Raw genomic sequence first — 23,660 nt, forward strand, 5'->3', positions numbered from 1 at the left:
CCTGTGTTTGTTTTTCATTCTATGTTCATCATTGTGGTCAGGGTGTAGGGGATTAGCTACAAAGCCATGAGCCTCTCCAAAAATGGTGTCAACATACAAACTCTCCGGAATAAGATAAGCCAGCATAAGAATGCCAGATGTATCATTAAAAGTTAGGTTTTAATATTCTCATTGGATATGACCCAAGGATAAAAAGAGAGCTCAAAAATACATGAATACAATAATAAATTATCCAAAGTTCAAACAAAAGAAGGATTAGATCTCACCCAAATGCTAAATTCGAGCTGGACCAATTCATAGTAGGGAGTAAAGGGCGCTTTACACGCTACGATATCGCTAGCGATCGCACCCGCCCCCGTCGTTTGTGCGTCATGGGCAAATCGTTGCCCGTGGCGCACAATATCGCGAGTACCCGTCACACGGACTTACCTTCCTAGCGATTTCGCTGTGGCCGGCGAACCGCCTCTTTAAGGGGGGCGGTTCATGCGGCGTCACAGCGATGTCACATGGCAGGCGTCCAATAGAAGCTGAGGGGCGGAGAGCAGCCGCATGACAGACACGCCCACCTCGTTGTCGGAGGACGCAGGTACAGTGTTGTTCGTCGTTCCTGGGGTGTCACACATAGCGATGTGTGCTGTCTCAGGAACGACAAACAACCTGCGTCTAAAAGCAGCAACGACATTTGGGAAATGGACGACGTGTCAACGATCAACGGTTTGGTGAGTATTTTGCATCGTTAGCGGTCGTTCGTAGGTGTCACACGCAACGACGTCGCTAACGAGGTGGATGTGCGTCACGAATTCCGTGACCCCAACAACATCTCGTTAGTGATGATGTTGTTGCGTGTAACGGGGCCTTAAGGCAATTCGGGATACAGTTGGATAGCCTAATATCCCCTTTCGTGCAGTACCCAAGTCTAAATCTATATAGACCGTACCCCAAAAAGTCTTAAAGGAGTTGTCCACTACTTTGACACTGATGGTCGTTCCTTAGGCTAGGTCATCACTGTCTGATCAACCCGGGTCCGACACTCCGCACCCCCACCGATCATCTGATTCCAGTCTCGGCGGTGGCAGCAGGCAGCTGGAAATGCTCAGTTCCGGAGCTGCTCCGTCTTCTGATAGTGGCTGTGGCCGGGTACTTGCATATCCGCCTTGTATTCTAATCAGTAGGAGGCAGATGTGCAGTACCTGGCTGTGGCCGCTATCACAAGAAGGAGCAGCTCCGGAACTGACCATTTCTGGCCGCCTGCTGCCGCCGCCGGGACTGCGGACAGCTGATCGTGGGGGTGCAAGGTGTCAGACCTCAACCGATCAGACACTGACGACATATGCTAAGGGGTACTTTGCACGCTACGACATCGCTAGCCGATGCTAGCGATGCCGAGCGCGATAGCCCCCGCCCCTGTCGCATATGCGATATGTAGTGCGAGCTGCCGTAGCAAACATTATCGCTACGGCAGCTTCACACGCACATACCTAGTCGGTGACATCGCTGTGACTGCCAAAGAATCCCTCCTTCAAGGGAGAGGTGCGTTAGGCCTCACAGCGATGTCACCGCGACGTCACTAAGCGGCCGGCCAATAGAAGCCGAGGGGCGGAGATGAGCGGGACGTAACATGCCGCCCACCTCCTTCCTTCCTCATTGCCGGTGGACGCAGGTAAGGAGAGGTTTGTCATTCCTGCGGTGTCACACACAGCGATGTGTGGTGCTGCAGGAATGATAAACATCGTTCCGGCAGCAGTAACGATATTATGGAAAGGAGCGACGTGTCACCGATCAACGATTTTTGACGTTTTTGCGATTGGTGATCGTCGCTCCTAAGGTTTACACGCTGCGATGTCGCTACCGGCGCTGGATGTGCGTCACTAACGATGTGACCCCGACGATATATCGTTACCGATGTCGCAACGTGTAAAGCCTGCGTTAGGATAGGCCATCAATGTCAAAGTAGTGGACAACCCCTTTAACATTATTACCATTGGATATTCTCCATTTGGTACTCTCGGGGTGTAGAGTTTCTAGACGTTTTCATCTAAACTATCAGTTGCGACTTTTTAGAAAGTTGCTAAATTTTTAGGCAAATGTTCTCCCGTCCCCACTGGAGTGATTTTTGTTTTTATATGCCCAGCAAATATGCAATATCTTAGCAGAATATGTGCTAAATAGATGCAAAAAACAGTAAAGGGGGCTTTACACGGTAGCGATATCGCTAGCAATTTCTAGCGATAGCGACCGTGTAAGTACCTGCCCCCGTCGCGCATGCGGTTGTTTGTGATCGCTGCCGTAGCGAACATTATCGCTACGCAGCGTCACACATACTTACCTGGTCGGCGGCGTCGCTGTGACTGCCGAACAATCCCTCCTTCAAGGGGGAGGGACGTTTGTCATCACAGCGACGTCACCGCAACGTCACTAAGCGGCCGGCCAATGAAAGCGGAGGGGCGGAGCTGAGCGTGATGTAAACATCCCACCCACCTCCTTCCTCCCGCATTGGGGCTGGCGGCAGGTAAGGAGACGTATCTCGCTCCTGTGGTGTCACACACAGCGATGTGTGCTGCCGCATGAGCGATGAACCACAACGCTAAACAACCCTTACCGATTTTTGACTTTGGGACGACCTCTCCATGGTGAACGATTTTCACCATTTTTGAGGTCGCTTAAGGTCGCAGGTAAGTATCACACGCTGCGATATTATTAATGACGCCGGATGTGCGTCACTAACAATGTGACCCCGACGATAAAACATTAACGATATCGTAGCGTGTAAAGCCCCCTTTATATAATGAAAATTCAGGATTGTGAGTAAAATTCATGAAAGATGTGCGCCATTGTTTCAGAATTTGGTGCAAAAAAACAAGTACGAATGTCACAAGACAAAAGAAAAATGACAAAGCGTCAATTAAAATTATGAAATCGGGGCTTTTGCTTCTTAGGGTTTAGGATGGGGCTACATGGCGGCTTTGGCCTAAATTCGATACGTGACGTTGTTACACCGCAGCCCATCAAAAGTGATAGGGGTTGTATTGTGACTCCAGGGGTACGGCGATTGACAAGCGAGTCACAAAAATTCCAACTTGTAATGTGACCCCTATCACTTGTATTGTGCTTCCATATAACAGCAAAACGTTGCGAACTTTGGCTAAACGACAGGTATCGTGGCCGAGGTCTATGTGTAAACCCAGCCGTATTAGACCATTTGCTCACCCTGTAGCGGCGGCCATGATGCAACCGCCGTCTTCTGGTTTTGCTGTGCAACAACCGGCAGCGTCGTGGCTCATTCCGAAATTGTGTCCCATTTCGTGGGCCATGGTGGCTGCAACTCCTATTGCATTGTCCGAATGATCCTGCAATAATGGAAGCAGGAGATAAGCCAGGGAATGGAAAGTGCGCAGAGATGAGCCACACACAGAACGCAAGGCTGGGCATACAATCGCTTTCCCATTGACGGGGCACTGTTACGTTGCGAGCCGGATCTGTAGACTATACTTACCATATTCACTCCTCCAGACTGATAAGAAGAGCACATTGCCTGCAATGGAGCCAGTCCAATTGTCGTACCATGGAAAGTGCGCCCCCTAGAGGAGACAGATGGGAGAACGTTACAGACAAGGTCAACTTCAGCACCGACCGCCGGACGGAACCAAGAACTATCTGGGGTCTGATGAATGGAAGACTCTCAAAGTTCTCAAACAAATCCCTTCCTAAGACACTTCTTGGGGCCGTCATCTAAAGTGCTCCAGTACTGAATTTCTTGGCATTGTGTTGTACCATGCTGGGGGGGGGGACGGGGGTTACGGCACTTAGACAAGGATGCCAAGGGTATTATGTAACTGGAGGGAAGTTTGGTGATTTCCTTGAGACTGAAGCAATCCCGGAATGTAGAGAATGTAGAATGTACTGCTGGCACAATGGTGCTTCATTGTGTCATTTATCCTCTGTACTTTCTATAGCTTCTATCTATGCCGTAGCGATGTACACAGAATTTAGGAATGCTCCACAATTGTTTAAAAAAATAAAATAAAAAAAAAGGAGCAAATTCATGCCATATTCACATTTTTTGGAATATTCTTAAGTTTGGAAGTTATCCCCTAGCTGTTGGAGAACTTCCTGATTGCTGGGGGTCCGACTACTGAGACACCCACAACCCCTGAACACCAGGGAATCCCTCTCCCTCTTTGTAGGATAGTGAAGGAGAGGGGCTCCTAAACTGTACCTCACACTAGGGCACCCTGGGCTATTCCTAACCTCCAGATTACCCCTGATGGTTGAGATGCCGGAATCCCGTGCCTTAGTATTTTCCTGACCAGAACTAAACTGTTCCCACCTCCCACCACCACCACCACCAGGGAAGGAAGGGGTAGGAGTGTGATGGCAACACAGATTAGGACAGCCAAGCAAAACTCAAACACTCTGCAAACTCACAGGAACAATCAGTAAGAAACTAAGGAGGAAAGTAAGAGAAGGAAGGCAGCAACAAAAGGAAAACAAGAGGTAACATCATAACAGCTCACAGTAACAAAGTACTACAACCAACAGTAAGGGGTACTTTGCACGCTGCGACATCGCTAGCCGATGCTAGCGATACCGAGCGCGATAACCCCGGCCCCGTTGCACATGCGATATGTAGTGCAAGCTGCCATAGCGAACATTATCGCTACGGCAGCGTCACACGCACATACCTAGTCAGCGACGTCACTGTGACCGCCGAACAATCTCTCTATCAAGGGGGAGGTGCGTTTGGCGTCACAGCGACGTCACTAATCGGCCGGCCAATAGAAGCGGAGGGGCGGAGATGAGCGGGATGTAACATCCCGCCCACCTCCTTCCTTCCGCATTGGCGGCGGGACGCAGGTAAGGAGATGTTTGTTGCTCCTGCGGGTTTACACACAGCAATGTCTGCTGCCGCAGGAGCGACAAACAACATCGTACCTGCGGTCGACCAGACATTATGAAAATGACCGACGCTACACAGATCAACGATTTTCGACGCTTTTGCGATCGTTTATCAGCGCGTCTAAGATTTACACGTTGCGATGTCGTTACCGGCGCCGGATGTGCATCACTAACGACGTGACCCCGACGATATAACGGTAGCGATGTCACAATGTGCAAAGTGCCCCAAACACTCTGCAAACTCACAGAAGCAATCAGTAAGAAATAAAAGGAGGAAAGTAAGAGAAGGAAGGCAGCAACAAAAGGAAAACAAGGGGTAACATCATAACTGCTCACAGTAACAAAGTACTACAACCAACAGTTAGTCTGGATCACACCTCACCAGACCACTATAGAGAAGCTATAGCTGGCATTAAAGGAAGTGTCCAGCCAGCATATATAAGAGAGGAGCGAATGTGACTGGCTCCCCCACAGCATGTGATCAAAGGAGACTAACAAGCAGCACAGCATAGACTAACCCTTGCTAGCATGTCTATGAACTATAACTCTTATAGTCAACACCTAAGTTTGCCTGTCCTGATCACAGACATCAGAGAAGTTAGCGGGCAGAGTGCCAGAATTTGCAGTATCCATAGGTCCTGATGCCGCCATGACAGACAATGTATGTGAAAACCTCCTTGTGATAAATGAAGCAGATTGCTCCTTCATTCGTGGTTAATGGGACGAGCGGAGACAGACACGTGCTGTGATTAGCAGTACACATGATCAACCACCGCTCCATTCACTCTCTTCAGAGCATCGTGTCTCTGGATAAGTGAGGGTCCCGGGTGTTAGACCCTCAGCAGTGTTGGATAGGGGATAACTTCCAATCTTAAGAATACTCCTTCAATGATTGCTGGGGGTCCAAAAGTCTAGGAACTGGCTGCAGCAGTGACATCATAACTACAGCGCACATAACTGCTGCAGCCAATCACTGAGCTCAGCGGCTCTTCCGGAGCACCCAAGGAGGGGGGTGACCAACTCTGTATGTCACTTTCGACAGGTGTAACATTACATGTAGAAAACCCCTTTAAAGGATAGAGCGCAAGTATCAGATGAGCTCTTCTAGAGCTACAGAAGCAAAGTATGGCCAGCACAGTGTGGCGGTGTGATGGCTCTGTGGGTGCCGCACCCCACCTATTGATACTCATATGATAGGTCATCAATACCGAAATCCTAGACAAATCCTTTAATGTAAGTTATAGCCCACCATAATGTAGAGGGACACATCTTCCACCCCCCACCCATGTGTTGCAGATACACTAGCCATGCTGTATACATGTATATGGCGGTGACTCCTTACGTTATGAGCTGTGCATTATCATGCGGAGTCTGTAATAGGATCTTTCTTCTCCAAGACAGGAAGGCACGTAAGGTGACGTATGGGTTTTCCGACACGTTGCACTTATCTCCGGTTGTCCAGACCTCCAGTCCAACCAGGGCGATCCGAATCTTCAGAGCCCTGTAAAACTGGACGCACAATGTAAGGATGATGAGGACGGTGAAGGGATTCCTGCCCCGAGCCAAAACCAATAATCCGGGCCAAAGGGCGGACCCCGCTAATAATTTTGGACAGTCCTCTCCATGTGTCCCCCTGGATGTACTGCAGTCTGATTAGCCAAATCTAATGTTCAGACAGAACACCATAAATATCAGTAGTAAAAATAAAATGAAGGTTTATAGACTATTTAAAGGGGTTGTCCCAAAGCTGTATCTCACGGACCCCATGTCACGCTAGTGACTAGGATGTGACTGGATAGGGACCCCTAAGTTGGCCCTCAGACTAGGTAGCACCATGAGCCAACCCTCAACCCAGAGGTACACTCGATGGTAGTGAGGCCTGAGCCACCAACGGGTCCCTATGTCCTGTCCACAGCCCTGAAGTAACACCCTCCACATCCACCATCCAAGGGCCCGACATCATGGTGCACCAGGGTTGCCCCCCTTTTGAGCGGTGTCGGTGTGTAGTTCACCGTGTCAATGGGTTTATACATTTTGATCATTCTAAACCGTGTCCAGTTTTAGAATTTTTGCTCGGACGCGCTAGATTTCGAGCGGAATATTTCAATGTTTGGTCCTGGTCTTTTATTCTTCTTAATTTTAAAGAAGAGGACTCGATTGGTGGACTTGTCAGGGACTTAGGGGTAGTCAGTGTAAATTTAGTGTTTCTCTCAAGGGTATTGATACTGCTCACCAGGCACCGACGTTACCTCAGAAGGGGCACGCAAGACAATATCACTTGAAAACGAGCACTTGAGGCATAATTACTTACTATTGGGGGGCATTATTACTTTTAAGGCTGTCATTGAGGGAGCGGCACACAGGGTATTACAAACTTTATAAGAGGGCACCCAGACATTACTATTTTATAAGGGGGCCCTCGGGCATTACTATTTTATAATTGGGCTACTGGGCATTACTACTTTATAAGGGAGGCTCTGAGGGCATTACTACTTTATAGGGGGCTCTGAGGGCATTACTACTTTATAGGGGGCTCTGAGGGCATTACTACTTTATAGGGGTCTCCTGGCATTACTACTTTATAGGGGGCTCTGAGGGCATTACTACTTTATAGGGGGCTCTGTGAGGTAAATCCGGAGATATGACGATAAATCATGATATTCAAGTTATGTCAGGAAGCCCTCTCCTGGTGTCACCCCCCCTTTCCTTCACACAACTTGTTTAGCAACCCATCCCATGGCCATCTCCTGTGATATGGAAATTAGGTGATGTGGGAACAAAGGACACAGGATGACTCCCTGCCGTCACCCTGTAACAAGAGTTGTATCTCATTATAAGGCTCTGGAACTAGCCAGACAGAACGACTCCAGTAAAAAATGGTTCATATCTCGCAAGCCATATTTCCGATAAATACGGCAACCATAAAAATGGTGTTTTCGCATGCGGACGATGCTGGCACACCTTTTTTATGGGAGCGGGAGCTTGGGAAATACCCCAGGCGTGATATCAGCCAATGTGGAACTAGTAGACAAGTCATGAAACCTCTCATTCTGTAGCTAAATTCATAACTGTCACAATGAGAGCATTGGCGTCCGCCTACGACGCTCCCAGGCCAAGTTATGGCCATATTCCATGTTGTGGATTTTGTCCATAACTCCAGCCAGGGGTGGAGCAGTGCTCCCTCTGAGGTCACGAAGGTAGGAGGGGACCTGGATTTGTCCAGGTTGATAACCCTACTTCGGCCATTTTCCAGTGTTCTTTCGCTGGGGGTCACGTGCAGGAAACATCTGTGGGAGTTCCTAGAAACCTGGTCTACAGCGCCCCCCTGTGGCCAGACGCACAAGGTAACTGATTGAATTGCATACCTGTTTGTAAACCATGCTTTATCTGTAACTGTACTCTGACATATGTATATTCTGTAGATTCCCTATTGTATATATTGTAGTTTCTAGTGTGCTTTAGGCTGATTAAATTATATAATTAATCTTGGGCTGTTCTGTTATCTCGATCTTGAATCCCACGTCTGTGTGTTCGGCTAATAGTTACCGTGAAGCGGTTGGTGGCAGCGAGTTGTGCCAAGGATTATTGTGGGGAGGCCAGTGAGATTCAGGGAGGTTTTATATATTCCGCCCGCGGAGGTCGGGGGAATATATACCCTACTCTCACCGGGGACCCTTCAATAATCGGCATAAGTAGTATAGCGGCCTCCTTGCTTATTGTCGGGCAATTCCATAATTGGCCTGACTATAAGAGGGGCGCTAGAGAGCGCGTCACGTGCTCTGTCTGTCGGTCGGGAGGTATAAAGGAGGGGTGACCCCCACTTGTTACCCCCCGATTGTGACGTACTGGTAGCCAGCGCGGGGGATTTCTGAGTGACCCCCCCGGTGGTTTGTGACATATTGGTGGCATAGCGGTGGGATCGAGATAATAGTGTGTGTGAGTGTGAGACCCATACTCCCAGACACTAAAGACTGCCTGCAGCAGCTGTGGCTGCTGGGGTCTTCAGACTAGCTCAACACTAGAGTGTCAGAGTGCAGATACTGTAAGGTGTGTGGAGGCATCAGGTGTCAGTTCTGTGTCAGTGACCAAAAGTCTGCAAGAATGGCTGATGGCACCAGGAGCAGAGCTAGGCAACTGGCCAATGCTAAAGCAGGAGCCGAAGAGAGGGAGGACGGTGCTGTGGACAGTAATGAGGAGGTTGCCCACGAGTCCTCCAGGAGCTCGACGCCAGAAAACAGCTCTGCAGAGGACATTGCACAACCTAGCAATTATGGACAAGATGAGGAGCAGCTCACCCAAGGGTCCTCAACGAGCCAGATGCCAGCCCTCCGCTCTGCAATGGACAGTGAATCACCAGGCTCCGCAGCGGGCCGCAGATCACCACGTGCCATTCCACCGAGCCTGGGAGGCTCGGATAGCCTTCTTCAAATGGCTATGGCCCTTCTCCAGGCTGGAGACCAGAAGGGCTACAAGGAACTCCTGGCAGAGCGCAGGGCAGAGCAACAGGCAGCGCGTGATGCTGAGGCTGCGGAGCGGCAAGCAGCGCGTGAAGAGCGCCAGGCAGAGCGTGAGGCTGCGGAGCGACAGGCAGACCGTGACTACCAGCTGCATCTAGCCAAGCTCCAGCCCTCATCAGCCACACGTGACCTTCAAGACACCAAACTTCCAAAGGTCCGTGTTGAGGACTTCCCAGTGCTGGAGAAGGATGGAGACTTGGACTCTTTCTTGACTGCTTTTGAACGGACTTGCTTGCAGCACCATCTGGACAAGGACCAGTGGGCCAAATACCTGACCCCCCGTTTAAGGGGTAAGGCCCTGGATATCCTTGAGGACTTGCCTGCTGAGGCAGATCAGGGCTACGACACCATCAAGCGGGCCCTGATCCAACAGTACAACCTCACCCCAGAGTCCTACCGCAAGAAGTTCCGGAGCCTACAGAAGGGACCAAAGGACTCCTGGGCTGACCACAGGCGGGCACTTGCCCGAGCTGCCGACCACTGGACCCAAGGCCTGCAGCTTTCCACCGGACCGGAGATCCTGGACTTGTTCATCACGGAGCAACTCTTGTGGAACTGCCCTGAGGATCTCCGCCAGTTCATCCGAGACCAGAAGCCAAAGGGGTCCACGGCTACAGCTGCCCTGGCCGATGACTACACCAACAATCGGGCTCCTGAAGCCAGGAGAGCAGCCACCAGCAGCACCTGGAGAGGGGGTAAGATGAATTCTGCGACTGCCCCACCTGCCCCTAGACTGCAGGGGGTGTCCCCCTCAACTCCCCTCTCCAGGCCCGTGGCAGAACCAAGACGGTGCCACCAGTGCAACCTACCTGGACACTTCAAGGCCATGTGCCCTCAGCGTCCCAAGGCCCCGGCTCCGTCCCCGTCCCAAGGGCCGCCCAAGGTGTATTGTGTGGGTGGGGGTGGTGGTAGGTCCCTGGACAGCTTCCAACCTGTCACCGTCGGCCGGTCTGTGACCATAGGACTGCGAGACAGCGCCTCGGAGGTGACTCTGGTGCGGCCTGAGATGGTGTCCCCCCAAGACTTGATCCCTGGAAAAACCCTCGCTGTCTCCGGGATTGGAGGCATTGACCCGGCGCTGCCTGTTGCTGACATTTATGTGGACTGGGGCGCAGGGCGAGGGGTGAGGGAGGTGGGGGTAACTGATCGGATCCCCGCAAACGTGCTACTTGGGACAGATTTGGGGCAGATAACCTCCCAGTTTGGGCCCCAACCAAGGGCTGAACCTTCAGCCAGTACTGACGTGCCTCCGGACAATGTTAATGTGTTATCTATGAATGATGTAAGGGAGGAGGGAGTGAACTCTGATATTTCTGCTTGCATAGACACCATAGACACACACTCAGCTGCAGCTGTGACAGGGGAGGGGGTCAGAGAAAGGTGTGACAATGCCTCTACAAGTAACCAGCCAGTGAGCTGGGATCTGTTGCCCTCTGCAGGGATAAGCAGAGAGCAGGGTGCTGCAGGGGGAGGACCAGTGTGTGGGGTGGGGGCTACCACAGCCAATGTGGGGTCCCCAGAGATTTCACAGCGGGGTTCTGTTGCTGCAGGAGGGGAACAGGCAGGTGAGATTGGGGCCGGTCCAGGAGCGGAAGTGCTCCCAGGTAAGATCTCGGTGCATGGTTCCCCCACAACCGGGGTGTCAGGAAGCCAGGTCGGTCTGCCTGAACCGGCGACTTGGTCAGGAACGGAGGAGGAGCAGGCACGACCCACGGTCGCAGCGGCTGTGGCCGCTGTCACCCGCAGTGGGAGTGCTGGAAGCCAAGGGGCCTCCCGGAGGTCCGATAGCTCTTCCCCTTCTGACCAAGTGGCAGCCGAGTCAGGTGGAGGCCAGGACACAGGTCCCGGGGTACTGACCGAAGATGTGACAGTCTCGTCGATTCTGGCCACATCTAGTCCGGGGTTTCAGGCAGCGTTAGAAGCTGACGACAGCCTGAAAGCTCTTAAGGAGCAGGCGGCACAGCCTCCCTCGGACTCGGACCCGGAGCGAGTGGTCTGGGACCAAGGACGGCTGTACCGGGCCACGGTCCAGCAGGGTTCACCGGAGGCGTGGCCCAGGGACCGACAGTTAGTGGTACCCTATCCGTTCCGGACGGAGTTGTTGCGGATCGCACATGAGATTCCGATGGCCGGACACCTAGGGATCGCTAAGACCAAGGCCAGGTTAAACCAGCATTTCTACTGGCCAAAAATGGGGGCCGATGTGGCTGCCTACTGCCGTTCGTGTGAAACCTGTCAGAGAGTGGGGAAGGCGGGGCCACACCCCAAAGCCCCACTGGTATCTCTGCCAATCATCGATGAGCCTTTCAGGAGGGTGGCTGTGGATCTGGTCGGCCCGCTGGCCATCCCCAGCAGCTCCGGGAAACGCTTCATACTGACGGTAGTGGACTATGCCACCCGGTACCCAGAAGCAGTGGCCTTGTCGTCCATTCGGGCTGACAAGGTGGCCACCGCATTGCTGGAGATTTTCTCCCGAGTGGGTTTTCCCCAGGAAATGCTCACTGACCGGGGGACCCAATTCATGTCCCAGCTGATGGAGGCCCTCTGTAAGCAAGTCCAGGTGCGACATCTGGTGGCCAGCCCGTACCATCCACAGACTAATGGCCTGTGCGAGCGGTTCAATGGCACCTTAAAGCAGATGCTTAAGATGTTGGTCGACTCCCATGGGCGTGACTGGGAGCGGTATCTCCCACACCTGTTATTTGCTTACCGGGAGGTTCCACAGGCCTCAACAGGATTCTCACCGTTTGAGCTCCTGTACGGGCGACGTGTGCGGGGCCCCCTGGCTCTGGTGAAAGAGGCTTGGGAAGGGGATTTGGCCACCCCTGGAGTGTCGGTTATCGAGTATGTCGTGCGCTTCCGGGACAAAATGCAGGCCTTGACGCAACTGGTACACGACAATATGGCTCAAGCCCAGGCCGATCAGAAGCGTTGGTACGACCAGAACGCTTGTGAGAGGACCTACCAAGTGGGTCAAAAGGTGTGGGTACTGGTCCCCGTACCACAGGACAAGCTTCAGGCAGCCTGGGAAGGCCCATACCTCGTGTACCAGCAGCTCAACCCTGTAACGTACCTGGTCACCCTGGACCCTGCCCGTGGAAGGCGGAAGCCCTTCCATGTGAACATGATGAAGGCACATCATGAGCGGGAGGCATGTGCACTCCCTGTGTGCAACCTGCCCGAGGAGGGAGAAGCGGAAACCCTCTTGGATATGCTAGCCCAGGTTAGGGCAGGCGGATCCATTGAGGATGTGGAGGTTGGCCACCAGCTCTTGGAGGACCAACGGTCCCAGCTGTGGGCCACCCTACACCCCTTCCGGGGGTTGTTTACCAACCAGCCCGGAAGGACTAACTTGGCTGTCCATCACGTGGACACTGGGGATCATCCCCCGATCCGGCGTTCAGCATATCGGGTCTCCCTGGAGGTGCAGCAACACATGCGCCAGGAGATTGACGAGATGCTGAAGCTGGGGGTGATCCAGGCATCCAACAGCGCTTGGGCCTCGCCTGTAGTCCTCGTCCCTAAGAAGGACAGAACCACTCGGTTCTGCGTGGACTACAGGGGGCTCAATGCTGTCACGGTCGCCGATGCGTACCCAATGCCACGCATCGATGACCTGCTCGATCAGTTGGCCGGGGCTCAGTACCTGACCATCATGGACCTGAGCCGGGGATATTGGCAGATCCCCCTGACTCGCAAGGCCAGGGAACGCTCTGCCTTTATTACCCCATTTGGACTGTACGAGTCCACGGTGATGCCATTTGGGATGAGGAATGCCCCTGCCACTTTCCAGCGGATGGTCAACACCCTGCTCAAGGGACTTGAAGGGTACGCGGCCGCGTACCTGGATGACATTGCCGTCTTCAGTCCCACCTGGGAAGATCACCTAGAGCATCTAGCACAGGTGCTCAGGCGGGTCCACCGGGCAGGTTTGACCATCAAGCCGGGCAAGTGTCAGCTGGCCATGAGCGAGGTCCAGTACCTCGGTCACCGGGTAGGCGGGGGAACACTGAAGCCCGAGCCTGAGAAAGTGGAGGCCATCGCATCCTGGCCCACCCCCAGGACCAAGAAGCAGGTGATGTCCTTCTTGGGGACCGCTGGGTACTATAGGAGGTTTGTTCCATGCTATAGTAGCCTGGCAAAGCCCCTGACGGACCTCACCAAGAAGAAGCTGCCCTCTGCAGTCGATTGGACAATGGACTGCGAGACAGCCTTCCGGGCCCTAAAGGACGCCCTGTCCAGCCCGCCCGTGCTACAGGCAGCCGACTTCACGCGGCCGTTTGTAGTACAGACCGACGCCAGTGACTTCGGCCTCGGTGCGGTGCTCAGCCAGGTGGACTCTGCGAGCCAAGAGCACCCAGTCTTGTACCTGAGCAGGAAGCTGTTACCGAGGGAAGTGGCCTATTCCACAATGGAGAAGGAGTGCCTGGCCATAGTGTGGGCCCTGCAGCGTCTGCAACCCTATCTATACGGGCGCCACTTCATCGTGGAGACGGACCACAACCCCCTCAGCTGGTTGCACACCGTCTCTGGGACGAATGGGCGACTGTTGCGATGGAGCCTTGCGCTCCAGCAATACAACTTCACCATTCGCCACAAAAGGGGCCGTGACCACGGTAACGCAGACGGGCTGTCCCGACAAGGAGAGGTCGCGGACGGGCGCACGGGGGAACACCGGAGTGTGCTGCCCCCTAGCGCCCTCAAAAGGGGGGAGGTGTGAGGTAAATCCGGAGATATGACGATAAATCATGATATTCAAGTTATGTCAGGAAGCCCTCTCCTGGTGTCACCCCCCCTTTCCTTCACACAACTTGTTTAGCAACCCATCCCATGGCCATCTCCTGTGATATGGAAATTAGGTGATGTGGGAACAAAGGACACAGGATGACTCCCTGCCGTCACCCTGTAACAAGAGTTGTATCTCATTATAAGGCTCTGGAACTAGCCAGACAGAACGACTCCAGTAAAAAATGGTTCATATCTCGCAAGCCATATTTCCGATAAATACGGCAACCATAAAAATGGTGTTTTCGCATGCGGACGATGCTGGCACACCTTTTTTATGGGAGCGGGAGCTTGGGAAATACCCCAGGCGTGATATCAGCCAATGTGGAACTAGTAGACAAGTCATGAAACCTCTCATTCTGTAGCTAAATTCATAACTGTCACAATGAGAGCATTGGCGTCCGCCTACGACGCTCCCAGGCCAAGTTATGGCCATATTCCATGTTGTGGATTTTGTCCATAACTCCAGCCAGGGGTGGAGCAGTGCTCCCTCTGAGGTCACGAAGGTAGGAGGGGACCTGGATTTGTCCAGGTTGATAACCCTACTTCGGCCATTTTCCAGTGTTCTTTCGCTGGGGGTCACGTGCAGGAAACATCTGTGGGAGTTCCTAGAAACCTGGTCTACAGCGCCCCCCTGTGGCCAGACGCACAAGGTAACTGATTGAATTGCATACCTGTTTGTAAACCATGCTTTATCTGTAACTGTACTCTGACATATGTATATTCTGTAGATTCCCTATTGTATATATTGTAGTTTCTAGTGTGCTTTAGGCTGATTAAATTATATAATTAATCTTGGGCTGTTCTGTTATCTCGATCTTGAATCCCACGTCTGTGTGTTCGGCTAATAGTTACCGTGAAGCGGTTGGTGGCAGCGAGTTGTGTCAAGGATTATTGTGGGGAGGCCAGTGAGATTCAGGGAGGTTTTATATATTCCGCCCGTGGAGGTCGGGGGAATATATACCCTACTCTCACCGGGGACCCTTCAATAATCGGCATAAGTAGTATAGCGGCCTCCTTGCTTATTGTCGGGCAATTCCATAATTGGCCTGACTATAAGAGGGGCGCTAGAGAGCGCGTCACGTGCTCTGTCTGTCGGTCGGGAGGTATAAAGGAGGGGTGACCCCCACTTGTTACCCCCCGATTGTGACGTACTGGTAGCCAGCGCGGGGGATTTCTGAGTGACCCCCCCGGTGGTTTGTGACAGGCTCTGAGGGCATTACTACTTTATAGGGGGCTCTGAGGGCATTACTATTTTATAAGGAGGCTCTGAGGGCATTACTACTTTATAAGGGAGCTCTGAGGGCATTACTACTTTATAAGGGAGCTCTGAGGGCATTACTACTTTATAAGGGAGCTCTGAGGGCATTACTACTTTATAAGGGAGCTCTGAGGGCATTACTACTTTATAAGGGAGCTCTGAGGGCATTACTACTTTATAGGGGGCTCTGAGGGCATTACTACTTTATAGGAGGCTCTGAGGGCATTACTACTTTATAGGGGGCTCTGAGGGCATTACTACTTTATAGGGGGCTCTGAGGGCATTACTACTTTATAGGAGGCTCTGAGGGCATTACTACTTTATAGGGGGCTCTGAGGGCATTACTACTTTATAGGGGGCTCTGAGGGCATTACTACTTTATAGGAGGCTCTGAGGGCATTACTACTTTATAGGAGGCTCTGAGGGCATTACTACTTTATAGGAGGCTCTGAGGGCATTACTACTTTATAGGAGGCTCTGAGGGCATTACTACTTTATAGGAGGCTCTGAGGGCATTACTTCTGTATGAGGGGGCTCTGGGGGAAATGCTACTTTACAAGGGGGCACTTGGGGCATTACCAGTTTACAAGGAGGCACCTGGGACATTACTAATTAATAATGGGGCACAACTACTTTATAAGGCGGTACTTGGGTGATTATTACTTGATAAGGGGGCACAGCTCTCTGTGTGCCACATTGACCTTACAAGTGGTACTCGGGTAACTTCATCGATTTTTTCACATAGAATGTGGCATCTCGGAGCAGAATGTGGCTCTCAAGATGAGACAGTTTGGGGCCCCCTGATCTGTATATGTGACACCCCTGGACCATCAGGTCATCACAGGATGCTGCATAATCTACCCTCCCGTGCAGTATCTGCCTCCCTCTTGGTTTTGGGTCCCTAACCAAATGGTGTTGCCTCCAACAGCAAATCAAATCCTAGAGACACCCTGCACCACACCCACCAGACACCAGTGGACGGCTTGAGTGGAATAGAGTCGCCCATCTAGGGAAGAGGGGTCAGGAAGGGAAGGTCAGGGGTGTAGTGAGTAGGTAGTAGGAGAGTTGCCCTTGAGCTGTAAGGAGCTCTGAGGAGGTCAGGAGCGGTGGTTCCAGAAAGGAAGCTGTCTAGGTGGCAGATGGTGGTCTGGGCCTAGAGGAGTTGGACCCTTGGTCGCAGGGGATCATGGCAAGGGGCACGGATCTGTTGAGGAGGACAGCCGGCAGCCTTGCAGCATCACCGGTCCGGGTCCGAGGCACGACGGGGTACGTGGACCCTAAGTTGGGGAGTAGCTTCAGGCAACCCGATAATTCACAAGAGGACAACGGAGCCTTCAAGATCTGTTTCCAACCGCTCCAAATCAGGGCACTAGTGCAACGAGGGGGATAGGACCTTCCATCCAAAACGGTCCAGAAAATCCCAAGCGTGAGCCCTGACAGCAAGCTCCCACGCTTAGCTAGAGCGGGTAGTGGGACCCAGCAAGTTTCACACTACCGGGACCACCAGAGAAGTAAACTTAGTGCCAGGAGGCAGGTCACAGATCATCAGGCAGCACCACTGGGGAGGGGACCCGAACTAAGCTCCCCTCAGCGGCAGCGGTATCTAGAGATTTGGTTTATCCGGTTGTCGATGTCTGCTTAATGGACTGAGTGAGTACGAGAGTGACCCCTGCATCCCACGGCCTCATCCCCACACACCGAGTCCAGGAGCATTTCCTGTACCCGTGGAGGGCTACGAAACCTAGATGCCCCACTCCATCACCCCGGGTACCCAACGGCAGCGGCGGTATTCCCCAAAATTACCGCGCACAACGGGTGGCGTCTTGAACTTTATAATCCCTTGTAAATACCCCCTTCATTCGAGTGGCCGCACGACCCCCCGGGTCCAGAGACCCACGAGCCACTGAACCCCGACCTGAGCAGCTCGGCTGCTTCCACGGGGGTGGCACATATATTTGTGTATGACTATGATCTATACCAGTATACCCCTGTACCTTATCCATATAGTTGGCGACCTCCAGCATCTTGCGCTGCGTCCGCTCCAGGTCCAGGTTCTGCTTCTGGAACTATATGTGGAAAACACAAATCAAGGCAAATAAAATATAGAAACCTGAAACACTTGGATACTCACATATGGTGAGCGCTGAGACTGGAGTAGCCGGCAATGTGTTATCAGGAGTCCTACATTTAGGGCTGCTTCTCACTTGCGAGTTTCGGACACATGTTAGTGAATGATTCAGCTCTCATCTGCGATTTTTTTCTCAGTCCAAATCGGACTAAGAAAATAATCGCAGTATGCTGCTTTTTTGCGAGTTTCTACTGCGAGTATCTCCAATACAAGTCTATGGGAGCGTGTAAAAAATCGGATGTCACGGGACGGCACTCACACCATCCTAGTGACATGCGATTTTCTAAATACGTTTCTCGCATGTTTCCTAAAACACTGGAAACGAGCGATGTCTCACAATGTCTGTCAATCACTATTCCCTGTCAGTCGGTCTCTCCCTCTCGGTCTCTATTCTCTCTCTGTCGGACGGTCACTATCTCTGTCCCTCTCTCTCTGTCCATGTCAGTCTATCCCTCTCCCCCCCCTCTCATACTCACCGATCCCCGATCCCCGGCACTGCGCTGCACGGCGTTCACACTGCTCCGGCGGCTTCTCTTCTTTTGAAAAAGCCGGCCGCTCATTAAACAATCTCGTATTCCCTGCTTTACCCCCCCCCACCGGCGCATATGATTGGTTGCAGTCAGACACGCCCCCATACTGAGTGACAGCTGTCTCAATGCAACCAATCACAGCAGCCGGTGGGCGTGTCTATGCTGTGCAGTAAAATAAATAAATAATTAAAAAAACGGCGTGCGGTTCCCCCCCAATTTTAATACCAGCCAGATAAAGCCATACGGCTGAAGGCTGGTATTCTCAGGATGGGGAGCCCCACGTTATGGGGAGCCCCCCAGCCTAACAATATCAGTCAGCAGCCGCCCAGAATTGCCGCATACATTAGATGCGACAGTTCTGGGACTGTACCCGGCTCTTCCCGATTTACCCTAGTGTGTTGGCAAATCGGGGTAATAAGGAGTTATTGGCAGCCCATAGCTGCCACTAAATCCTAGATTAATCATGTCAGGCGTCTATGAGATGCCTTCCATGATTAATCTGTACGTGACAGTAAATAACACACACACCTGAAAAAATAATTTATTAGAAATAAAAAACACTAACAAATTCCCTGGTTCACCAATTTAATAAGCCCCAAAAAGCCCTCCATGTCCGGCGTAATCCACGGACCTCCAGCGTCGCTTCCAGCTCTGCTGCATGAAGGTGACCAGAGCTGCAGAAGACACCGTAGCTCCTGACAGCTCCATGCAGGAAATGAGGTGAGTAGCGGGATCAGCTGAGCTGTCACTGAGGTTACCCGCTGTCACTGGATACAGCGCTGGCCGCGGGTAACCTCAGTGACAGCTCAGCTGATTGCGCGGCTGTCTTCAGTTGCTGCGTGGAGCTGACAGGAGCGGCGGTGTCTTCTGCAGCTCCGGTCATCTTCATGTAGCAGAGCTAGATGCGACGCTGGAGGTCCGTGGATTACGCTGGACATGGAGGGTTTTTTGGGGCTTATTAAATTGGTGAACCAGGGAATTTGTTAGTGTTTTTTATTTCTAATTGATTTTTTCAGGTGTGTGTGTTTATTTACTGTAACTTACAGATTAATCATGGAAGGTATCTCATAGACGCCTGACATGATTAATCTAAAATTTAGTGGCAGCTATGGGATGCCATTAACTCCTTATTACCCCGATTTGCCAACGCACCAGGGCAAATCGGGAAGAGCCGGGTACAGTCCCAGAACTGTCGCATCTAATGTATGCGGCAATTCTGGGCGGCTGAAGACATATTGTTAGGCTGGGGGGTTCCCCATAACGTGGAGCTCCCCATCCTGAGAATACCAGCCTTCAGCCGTATGGCTTTATCTGGCTGGTATTAAAATTGGGGGGGACCGCACGCCGTTTTTTTAAATTATTTAATTATTTATTGCACTGCACAGTATAGACACGCCCACCGGCTGCTGTGATTGGGTGCAGTGAGACACCTGTCACACAGCGTGGGGGCGTGCCTCACTGCAACCAATCATAGGCGCCTGTGGGCGGGGAAAGCAGGAAATACGAGATTGTTTAATGAGCGGCCGGCTTTTTCAAAATAGTAAAAGCCGCCGGAGCAGTGTGAATGCTGTGCAGCGCCGCGCCGGGGATCGGGGAACGGTGAGTATGAGAGAGGGGGGGAAACTTCAGTCACTCAGGGGATTAGCGGTCACTGGTGAGCCCTTCACAGGTGACCGCTAATCAGGACGCGACACAGACAGAGCCGCAGCATGACCATGAAGTCGGGTGAAGTTCACCCGAGTTCATTCTGATCGTGCGGCTCTGTCTGTGTCTGTTGTCATCTGCCATTCAGCTCTGCTACATGGCTGTCTGTGTCTGCTGTCAGCGGCCATGTAGCAGAGCTGAATGGCAGATGACATAGTAAAAAGAAGGGAATTTTGTTACTTACCGTAAATTCCTTTTCTTCTAGCTCTTATTGGGAGACCCAGACGATTGGGGTATAGCTACTGCCTCCGGAGGCCACACAAATCACTACACTAAAAAGTGCAAGGCCCCTCCCCTTCTGGCTATACCCCCCCCGTGGTGTCACGGGTTCTCCAGTTTTAGTGCCAAAGCAAGAAGGAGGAAAGCCAATAACTGGTTTAAACAAATTAACTCCGAGTAACATCGGAGAACTGAAAAACCGTTCAACATGAACAACATGTGTACCCGCAAACAACAAAAAAATCCCGAAGGACAACAGGGCGGGTGCTGGGTCTCCCAATAAGAGCTAGAAGAAAAGGAATTTACGGTAAGTAACAAAATTCCCTTCTTCAGCGCTCTATTGGGAGACCCAGACGATTGGGACGTCCAAAAGCTGTCCCTGGGTGGGTAAATAAATACCTCATGTTAGAGCTGCAAAACAGCCCTCCCCTACGGGGAAATCACTGCCGCCTGCAGGACTCTTCTACCTAAGCTGGCATCCGCCGAAGCATAAGTATGCACCTGAGAATGTTTGGTGAAAGTGTGCAGACTCAACCAGGTAGCTGCCTGGCACACCTGTTGTCGTAGTGCCCAGGACGCACCCACGGCTCTGGTTGAATGGGCTTTCAGCCCTGAAAGAACCGGAAGCCCTGCAGAACGGTAGGCTTCCAGAATTGGTTCTTTGATCCATCGAGCCAGGGTGGCTTTAGAAGCCTGCAACCTCTTGCGCGTACCAGCGACAAGGACAAAAAAAGTGCATCGGAACGGCGTATGGTCGCCGTGCGGGAAATGTAGATTCTGAGTGCTCTCACCAGATCTAGCAAACGTAAATCATTCTCATACCGGTGAACCGGATGAGTGCAAAAGGACGGTAAGGAGATATCCTGATTAAGATGAAACGAGGATACGACCTTAGGGAGAAACTCCGGAATGGGGCGCAGCACTACCTTGTCCTGGTGAAACACCAGGAAGGGAGCCTTGGATGACAGAGCTGCCAGCTCAGACACTCGCCGAAGCGATGTGATCGCAACGAGAAACGCCACCTTCTGTGACAGGCGAGAAAAGGAAACTTCCTTCAGAGGCTCGAAAGGCGGCTTCTGGAGAGCAACTAGAACCCTGTTCAGATCCCATGGATCTAACGGCCGCTTGTACGGGGGTACGATATGACAAACCCCCTGCGGGAACGTGCGCACCTTAGAAAGACGTGCTAGACGCTTCTGAAAAAACACGGATAGTGCTGAGACTTGCCCTTTGAGGGAGTCGAGCGACAAGCCCTTTTCTAACTCCTATTGTAGGAAGGAAAGAAAAGTAGGCAATGCAAATGGCCAGGGAGACACTCCCTGAGCCGAGCACCAGATTAAGAAAATCTTCCACGTTCTGTGGTAGATCTTAGCAGACGTGGGCTTCCTAGCCTGTCTCATGGTGGCAACGACCCCTTGGGATAATCCTGAAGACGCTAGGATCCAGGACACAAAGGCCACACAGTCAGGTTCAGGGCCGCAGAATTCCGATGGAGAAAACGGCCCTTGGGACAGTAAGTCTGGTCGGTCTGGTAGTGACCACGGTCGGCCGACCGTGAGATGCCACAGATCCGGGTACCACGATCTCCTCGGCCAGTCTGGTGCGACGAGTATGACGCGGCTGCAATCGGATCTGATTTTTGCGCAGTACTCTGGGCAAGAGTGCCAGAGGTGGAAACACATATGTGAGCCGGAACTGCGACCAATCTTGCACTAAGGCGTCTGCCGCCAGAGCTCTGTGATCGCGCGATCGTGCCATAAATGCCGGGACCTTGTTGGTGTGCCGAGACGCCATTAGGTCGACGTCCGGCACCCCCCAGCGGCAACAGATTTCCTGAAACACGTCCGGGTGAAGGGACCATTCCCCCACGTCCATACCCTGGCGACTGAGGAAGTCTGCTTCCCAGTTTTCTACGCCCGGGATGTGAACTGCGGATATGGTGGATGCTGTGTCCTCCACCCACATGAGGATTCGCCGGACTTCCTGGAAGGCTTGCTGACTGCGCGTCCCTTCTTGGTGGTTGATGTATGCCACCGCTGTGGAGATGTCCGACTGGATTCGGATCTGCTCTCTTTCTAGCCACTTCTGGAAAGCTAATAGGGTAAGATACCCTGCCCCGATTTCCAGAACATCGATCTGAAGGGTGGACTCCTGCTGAGTCCACGTCCCCTGAGCCATGTGGCGGAGACAAACTGCTCCCCACCCTGACAGACTCGTATCTGTCGTGACCACTGCCCAGGATGGGGGCTATGACAATGAGGTGGGAATAAGCCACTATTGCAGAGAGTCCTCGGCCGTCTGGGAAAGGGAGACTTCCCTGTCCAGGGAGGTTGACTGCCCGTCCCATTGGCGGAGAATGTCCCATTGCCGTTGGCGCAGATGAAACTGCGCAAAGAGAACTGCCTCGATGGCTGCCACCATCTTCCTTAGGAAGTGCATGAGGCGCCTTAAGGGGTGCGACTGGCCTTGAAGGAGAGACTGCACCTCTGTCTGCAGTGAACGCTGCTTGTTCAGCGGAAGCTTCACTATTGCTGATAGAGTATGAAACTCCATGCCGAGATACGTTAGTGATTGAGTCGGAGACAGATTTGACCTTGCCAAATTGATGATCCACCCGAAAGTCTGGAGAGTCTCCAGCGTAACATTCAGGCTGCGTTGGCATGCCTCGAGGGAGGGTGCTTTGACGAGTAGATCGTCCAAGTACGGGATCACCGGGTGTCCCTGAGAGTGCAAGACTGCTACCACTGCTGCCATGACCTTGGTGAACACCCGTGGGGCTGTCGCCAGACTGAATGGCAGAGCTACGAACTGAAGATGTTCGTCTCCTATCACAAAACGTAGAAAACGTTGGTGCTCCGTAGCAATTGGCACGTGGAGATAGGCATCTTTGATGTCTGTTGAGGCAAGGAAGTCTCCTCGAGACATTGAGGCAATGACGGATCGGAGGGATCCCATCCGGAACCGCCTGGCGTTCGCATGCTCGTTGAGCAGTTTCAGGACCAGAACAGGACGGAAGGAACCGTCCTTTTTTGGAGCCACAAAGAGATTGGAGTACAAACCCTCGCCCTCGTTCCTGAGGGGGGACAGGGATCACCACTCCTTCTGCTCTTAGAGCGTCCACCGCCTGCAGCAGGGCATCTGCTCGGTGGGAGGTGGGGCCGTTCTGAAGAATGGAGTCGGAGGACGAGAACAGAACACTGTCCTGTGCACGTGAGCACAATGTCCGTCACCCACCGGTCTGTGACCTGTGGCAGCTAAATGTCGCCAAAGGCGGGGAAGTCTGCCATCAACCGCGGATGCGGAGAGAGAGAGAGAGCTGAGAGTCCTGAGGAGACCGCCTTGGTAGCGGTTCCTCCGACTGCCTTCCTTGGGCGTGATTGAGCCCGGCCGGAATCTGAGCCCGTCTGAGGTTTTGTAGCCCTTTTGCACGAGGACAATTGGGACCTGCCGGAGCTTGGGAAAGACCGAAACCTCGACTGTACTTTTAGGACAGTATTAACAGGGTAAGTCGCAGTGCAGACATTGCGGGGTTACGGACGCCTCTGCGGTACAGATGTCCCTGTGCTCAAGGCCAGCTGCGCAAGAACAGCTGAAAAGGTTAGGTTGCCTATACGGCTGTG

At 52.5% G+C, this 23,660-nt stretch overlaps 1 protein-coding gene across 2 annotated transcripts in view; it reads right to left on the reverse strand.

Moving 5' to 3' along the window:
- ADAM19 (ADAM metallopeptidase domain 19) overlaps positions 1-23,660 on the reverse strand; it is a 117,921-nt gene that overhangs the window by 29,920 nt on the left and 64,341 nt on the right. For both annotated transcript variants that reach the window (XM_075344293.1, XM_075344292.1), the window contains exons 8-11: positions 17,454-17,525; positions 6,239-6,405; positions 3,494-3,578; positions 3,208-3,347 (exon numbers count right to left, since the gene is read on the reverse strand). In XM_075344293.1, the coding sequence (XP_075200408.1) occupies positions 3,208-3,347; positions 3,494-3,578; positions 6,239-6,405; positions 17,454-17,525 (464 nt within the window). The remainder of the gene's footprint in view (positions 1-3,207; positions 3,348-3,493; positions 3,579-6,238; positions 6,406-17,453; positions 17,526-23,660) is intronic.

Source organism: Anomaloglossus baeobatrachus, chromosome 4, assembly GCF_048569485.1.
Source record: "Anomaloglossus baeobatrachus isolate aAnoBae1 chromosome 4, aAnoBae1.hap1, whole genome shotgun sequence".
Classification (NCBI taxonomy): Eukaryota; Metazoa; Chordata; class Amphibia; order Anura; family Aromobatidae; genus Anomaloglossus; species Anomaloglossus baeobatrachus.